Source organism: Diabrotica undecimpunctata, chromosome 2 (assembly GCF_040954645.1).
Source record: "Diabrotica undecimpunctata isolate CICGRU chromosome 2, icDiaUnde3, whole genome shotgun sequence".
Classification (NCBI taxonomy): Eukaryota; Metazoa; Arthropoda; class Insecta; order Coleoptera; family Chrysomelidae; genus Diabrotica; species Diabrotica undecimpunctata.
The window spans coordinates 160,478,923-160,486,357 of record NC_092804.1 but is presented as its reverse complement, the minus strand read 5'-3'; the positions used below and the strand labels follow the sequence as shown (position 1 = coordinate 160,486,357).

Below are 7,435 nucleotides of genomic sequence, written 5' to 3'. Positions count from 1 at the left end.
TTTAATAATCTTAAGAGGTGGAGTTATAACCTCTCCAATTAACTTGTTTCCACACCACCCATGGGGTAAAGTTTTCGGTGCGTTTAATTTATACGTGGTGTCCCCAATAGGCCTAATCCACAATGCAATATTCATTCAGAGTCTGTTTCTGACTGAGATGAATTTAAATGAGATTGTTTTATTATAAGAGTAATCAATTTTTTCACAACACTGGTAAATGTGACTGTTTCAATTAATTTTAAAAGCACATATGTACCTCATCTATCTAGCTATGGAAAGCTCGAAACGGAAGTGGAGGATCAAGTGAATAAAGCAAACAGAGCCGCAGGTTGCCTGAATGAAACAATATGGAGAAATAAAAATATCGAAAAAGAAAGGAAACGTAGAATTTACAAAACAGTCATCAGACCAATAAATGCGCGGCAGAAACACGACCTGATACAAAAAGGACAAAAAAATGTTAGAAATAGCAGAGATGACAACCCTTTGAAAAAACGACGACAAGACAAGGTGGGCGGCATTAATAACTGCGTAAAAAACAGGTATAATGGAATGGCTACATAAGCCGAATGACAACAAATAGAGTAGTAAGCACGGCGAGAGACGGTTCTCCAATTTGAAGAGGATCAGTGTAAAGATCACGAGAACAATGGAATGACAACTTACTGGAGGCACATTGAAAAAACAGATAGTCATATTTACACAAAAAGAAGAAGAAAATATGTACCTCATAATTTTCCAAATTATTTTACTCCATTGATTCTGCAGAACTGTCTGTTGAACTGTCTGAATCATTTGATCCTAATTGTATTGTCACAGGCTCAATAACAGTATCCACCATGCCGTCCAATCTCCACATATCGTCTTCTACTTTAATAACATGGCTTATCGCATTGTTCCAATCAGTTGAATGTATATTGTCCAAACTGGCTTGCAAGAGGCGCTGGACATCAATAATTTTAAAAGTGACATTTTCTCGAGCTACACATCCTTTCATTTGTGCCCAAATTAATTCTATTGGGTTTAGTTCACAATGATAAGGTGGTAGTCTTAAGACGGTAATGCCATGAAGTCTAGCCATTGTATCTACAGCATACTGACGATATGTACTACGATGTTGTCTAATAATATTCATTAGCTCCATTTTAACCATATCCTCGCCGTATGGAATGGATTTTTCTTTTAACCAATTTTGTAAAACTACTTTTCTGTCACTCATATTAGGAATTCGTTCAACAAGTCGGCTATGATAGGATGCATTGTCTAATACTACCACTGAATTAGGTTCAATACGCTGAAGAACGTTTTCGAACCATCTTTCAAAGCATGTGGCGTCCATGTCCTCATGATAGTCGCCTGTTTTCTTTGATACAAAAATGAGAGCACTATTTTGCAGAAAACCTGTATTACTACCGATATGAGCTACAATAAGACGCTGACCTTTGCCTGATGGTGCTCGTAATCCTGTTGATAAGCCTTCTATAAATGCTTGACGAGGAGTTGTTACAGTCGTATCATGCCAAATTTTGGAAACTGTATGACCGGCATTAATCCAAGTTTCATCAAGATAATCAATTTTTCTTTTGGAAAGACGATAATCTCTAATAGAGCGCAAATATCTTCGTCCCCATGCTACTATTTCCTCTTTATCTATTAAAATTGATTTTCGAGATCGTTTCATGTAACGAAAATTTAACTTGTGTAGAACTTTTCTTAGCGTTTCGGCGCTCATTTGAGGAATCATATTGTTTTCCAGTAACTTGGTCCTAACTGTTTTGATCGTTGGGGGCTTATTTTCTAAAAAGAATGTATGTACAGTCCTCCTGATTAAATTCAGTTGTGTTTCATCTAGATCTAGAGGTTTTCGTCCACGCTGGCGAGTTTTTGGCGCACTTAAAGTTGCTGTAATTTTAACTTCACGCACAATCCGTTCCACTGTCGAGGCTGACATCCCTGTTAAAAAGGAACAGCGATCTACAGCATCCGTTGTAGAATGTGTTTTTTTAAGTCCATCATACACTTTCCACACGATTTGTTTCTCAGCTTTTGAGAGAGGTTTGTGTCGATGAGATTTTGTGGTACCTGCGCCAACAGCTGCATCCATTTTTATTCTATAAAGACGAAAATATACTTTCATTAATATTGCAAAGTTTTATTTATTATGTTTTAACTTCTGTGTTTAACAATGTAAATGAAATGTCAATTATAGTATTTTTATTATAGAGTGTTGCTTTATTACCCAGGAAACAAAAATTGAAAAGCCATAATGAACAATATTTCTTATCTTAACTTAAATCAAGTGATAAAAGTTTTTAACATTGTCCGGGCCCCTTAGAACATTATTGGCTGAACCATGTTCCATACACTTTTCGAAATTTTCTTGATTTTAAAAATTAATTATTGATAATACAATAATTATTGACTTTTTCGATTAAAAATTTAAGTATTAATGGTTTTACTTCATTACAATATAATAATTAATTCTTGATTTTTTTATTACAAATCCAAGTCTTAATCGTTTTGTTTTAAATCTTACAATGCGTTTAATGTATTTACTTGTCATTTCATGATTTCATTTAAGACAAATACGGCAAATCAATAGATTTAAATTTCACAGCTGTTTAATTTACTCACCTCGAAATAACGAAATATAGGTAGTTGTTAACAATAATAATATTCTAACAATAATAATAGTCTAAAATAACAATAATAATCTACGACTTTGCAGTGAAAACTTTCCGCTGTAATGTATCAAAATTCACTCACGTTCACTGTGCACTACAGTACGCTACTGACACTTCTCAAATTTAACCATTATCAGCAGCTACAAATGTATGTGTCATCGTCTTCAAATTCTTGTCGGAGTATAGGTGGGTATACATGTATTGAGCCACTAAATATGTGGGTAAAAACCCCGCTAAAAATTGTTTTTTAAATTTGGTTTACATTATATGGTGATACATTCTATGATGTTAAAGTTACCAGTGTATTTGGTAACATGGCGACGTATGACTCCACGTGAAGTTACTGGTCCTGAGACGATGTGTCTACGAGGACCTGATGAAAGAGCTTTGGCACAAATACTTACGTCTTTTCCCGGTAATCGAATTTTATACATAAAAGAAGCTACATGTGGTGGACCTTGTTAATGTTAAGTTTTGTTTGTATCTTCATTTCCGTCACTAGCAGTACTGTGGTTAGGTAAAGCAGCTTGTGTAATACGACTGCATCGTTTTTGGAGAGAATTAACGCTGTTGAGGCTTGATAAATATGTTTCCTGCTCACTTTTGGTCTTCATATTATTAAACATATTCAGTCAGAAAGTTGTTTCTGTATTATTACATAGTAATACAGAAGATTCGTTTACACCTACAAATAAGATTGAAGTCATAAGCATTGAGAAAACAACTTGTTATTATCGAAAAACTTACCTATAGTCATTTTTTGTTGTTCGTACTAAAACATCCATATCACCTTTATGCGTTGTGTGAGCAACTTTATGTATTTTAGCGTGGTTTATGGTTTTCCTTCGATAAACTTTTCTTTTCCGTTTGCGTGGTTGATCTCTAGTTCGACAGATGCTAGTTTCACAAATAATATCATCCATAATATTAGAGGTATAGTGTTGAACAGTTTCCTCCATGCTGAATTATTTTTCTAATACAAAAAAACAAACATCACCCGTTATTAACAAAGAACGCACGCAACTGATAAATTTACAGACAAGATCATTCACGCTTAGCGATGATCGTTGACTAAGATGGGACAAGACACGTTTTGCTTTTACAACAAACCCCATGGACATAATCTGTTGTTTTTCTAAAACTATCTGAATTTTTTATGTAGTTTACTCCGGGCGTCTAGGTTTTTTACACAACTGAATGTGTAAACTCGATAAAAAAACTACTATTCTATACGAACAACACATAAAGTCAAATTTGCAAAAAATGGAAATATGTTGTTTTTCAAATAAACGCTTTAATTGTTTATGTAAAGTTTTTATTAACCCACTTACAATTTAAATACAAACTTACATAATCGAAAACTGGTAGCTCAGTAAAACGATTGGTCTGAAATTATGACTTAGATTGGTATACAGATTGAACGAATTTAAAACGGAACATACAATTTAATATATGTCTGTTTGAACTGCATTTGAAATAGTGGACCAATATAAAACTTGGACAAAAATAAATCCATACCCGGTGATAGACATTGTATAAAATATCGTTCAACTATCTGTCTCCTTTAAAGGAAAGAGGAGCTTGAATAATAGTCGGAGAGATAGAGCCGAAATTTTGAACTGATCAGTAATATGACATTTCTCTATTGGAATATATTCATTGTAACTGGGTTAAGACTTTGCCTTACAGGCGGACGCCCCTCGTGGTACAGGGGGTGGCTATACAGGGATGAAGTTGTAATTTTTTTCGGAAAAATTAACGATCGATAATATGGCTGAAAATTTGCCCAGAGTAAGATCTTGGTATAACTAGACGAAATCCCAAAGGGCGGACGCGAGAGTGGATACATAAGGGGTGGCGGACAGGGATGAAATTTCAATTTTTTGGGGAAAAATTTACGATAAGTAATATGTCCGCCATTTTCATGGCTCATTATTTAGCCCCTAAAAACTCTAAATCCAAAAAAGCGGATAGCTGGGTTGGTACAGAGAGCCATAAAACGGGGTCAAATGTACCACTTGCCTGCGCATTTTAGGTCTCGGTAACAATTTTCAAACTGATTTTATTATGATATTTTTATACCAATTGATTTGAAAATATGTATGCTCACTTCTGTTACTATTCTGAAAAGCGTCAAGTAGAGTTTTCCTCAAAATTTTCCAAAAAAATTTCCGTAAATGAAAATTTTCGTAATTTTTTGAGGTAAAATCTAATTTGTAGAATCCTTTCGATTTTCTGTCAGTTATACCATAAATTTTTTCAAAAATTTTCAAACGATTTTTCCGATAAGAAAAAAAAAATTAGAAAAACTTTAAAAATTTCGTCATTTTTCTCACTCTCACTGATGTCATCACATTCATCATCTTCATCACTTTCACTTTCAATAATATCACATTCATTATCTGCTTCATTTTCAATCACTACTTCTCGAATTGATTCTGGCATCTGAGGTCCACTAAACCATTTGAATTTATATGTTTCATCTTCAAACTCCCAACCATGTTCTTCAACAATCAATTCTGTTGGTACTTTTTTATGAGCATTTGTCCAAATATTTGAAATATAATGGGCTCGCAGTAGATGTTGGTGTAATTCATCTTGACATGGTGGTAAGCTTGAAGCATCGAAATTTTTTAGTTTTTTTTTAAAAGGCTCGTTCATATCATGCCACTTATACTGCCGGGTAAATAGTGAAAATCTGACATCGTTTACTTTTCTTTTTGGAATTGTTCTCGTCAGTCCTGTTCCATATAAGTGACATATGAAAGTTTCTAAGGTTTCAAAAACTTCATTACAATCGAAGTCAGTTTCACCAAGTTGGATAAAAGCATCTTGATACTTATTACATTTAGCGCATGCGTCTAGAATTACTGATCTAAATGGAACGCGCATCATTATTATTTTAATATTTTAAAATAATAATGATGCAAAATTAATGTCCAAACAGAATTTGTAAAATTATAATTAACTAATGAAAAAAATAATTCAATCAATTTGAAAGTTAAAAAAAAAAAAATATTGAAAATATCTAAGTACAAAGTAAATTTCAAAACTTAAAAAATTGATAATTCCACTATTAAATTGATTTTTATTAATAATTATTTGTAAAATGTTAAAGGAATTCTACAAATTGAATTTTACCTATTGATAAATAGAAATAATATATTTTGTATTTGATTATTAATGTAATAATAAATCAAATTTTTCTTATATCTGAACAACCATTATTTATGCAATATAAATTTTTTTTTTTTTTTTTTTTTTTTTTTTTTTTTTTTTTTTATTTCAACTTTAACGTGCTCGGCTACTATGGCCACTTACACAGGTACTATAACATGAATTTTCATTACACAAACATTAAGTGTTACATTAAGAATATGTTACAATAATACGGAATAATAATAATATGTTACACAATGTCTAAATTAAAATCTAATTATATTTTTTGATATAAGTGTTCATCTCTAAGGAATTGTAGCACAGCTTTTATTTGGTCAGGGTTGTTTAGGATACCTCGTACTTCACTTTTGAGTTTGTATTGTAATCTTCTGGCCAAATGTTGATGGCATTCAGTGAGAATATGTTTGATTGTCAAATATGATTGGCAGATTTGACAGGAGGGACGGATGCTAGAGGACATTAGGTAGCCGTGTGTGAGTTTTGAATGTCCTATCCGAAGTCGTCTTATCACAATGAGATCTCGTCTTGAGAGGGCTGAATAGTCAAATGTAGGCTGACTGGTTATTGACGGTTGTATTTCGTGCAAGATCGAACGGTTAGAGTTCCAATGCTGCTGCCAAAGGAGTCTGGTTCTTCTTTTAATATATGATTTTAGGTCCTTACAAATTTGAATTTTATCGGTGATTTCAGGTGATGCTGTAGCAAGTTTAGCATAGTGATCTGCAGTTTCATTGCCTTCTATACCAATATGTGATGGCAGCCAGATTATGGTAACTGTTATGTTTTGGGACAAGATAATTTGGTAAGAGTCTAGGATCTTTTGGACGATTGGATGATCAGTAAATATATTTTTGATAGAATAGATTGATGCTAAAGAATCTGTGCATATGGCAACCTGCTTATTAGGTGGAGATATATGGTTAAAAGCTTGCAATATACTAAATAATTCGCCAGTATGAACGCTGCTGATGGCTGGTATAAGTGATGACTTAATTAGTGAATGAGAGGTTGTAACAGAGCAGCCTACTCCTGTGTCATTTTTTGAGGCATCCGTGTATAATATTAGGTCGTATTTATTTGTATCTATAATGTCTTTAAACGCATTTATAATGATCTCTTTCGGATGTTTATTTTTATCGAAGTTGGTGAGCGAGGTGTTAAATTTGGGCGTGGACATGATCCAAGGAGGAGATGGAGGGAGATAAAGAGGAAGGGTATGTGTAAGAGAGATATCATTAAGTGTCTGTGCTAAAATTAGTGGAATAGGTTTTATTGGTGGTAAGAAATTGGTATTGTGTAAATTATACGTGGACATTACAAATAAGGGATGCACTGGATTAGAGGGGTTAGCTGATACCGATGCTGCATAAGAGAGTAGCAGTTGTTTTCGTCTTATACAAAGAGGAGGTTCGTTAGCTTCGCAATAAAGATTATCTACAGGACTAGATCGAAAAGCGCCAATACAAAGACGAAGGGCTGTGTTGTGAATTGAGTTTAGAAGGTTAATATATGTTTTGGAGGCGGATATATATATGTGACAACCATAATCTAGTTTGGAGCGTATTAGTGAT

General features: G+C 33.4%; 1 protein-coding gene across 1 annotated transcript; it reads right to left on the bottom strand.

The window, feature by feature from the left end:
* Window positions 1-748: 748 nt before the first annotated feature.
* On the bottom strand, window positions 749-2,104 carry LOC140433971 (uncharacterized). Its single transcript, XM_072521941.1, has one exon. It carries the CDS (start codon window positions 2,102-2,104, stop codon window positions 749-751), a length of 1,356 nt encoding a protein of 451 aa, XP_072378042.1.
* Window positions 2,105-7,435: the final 5,331 nt, after the last annotated feature.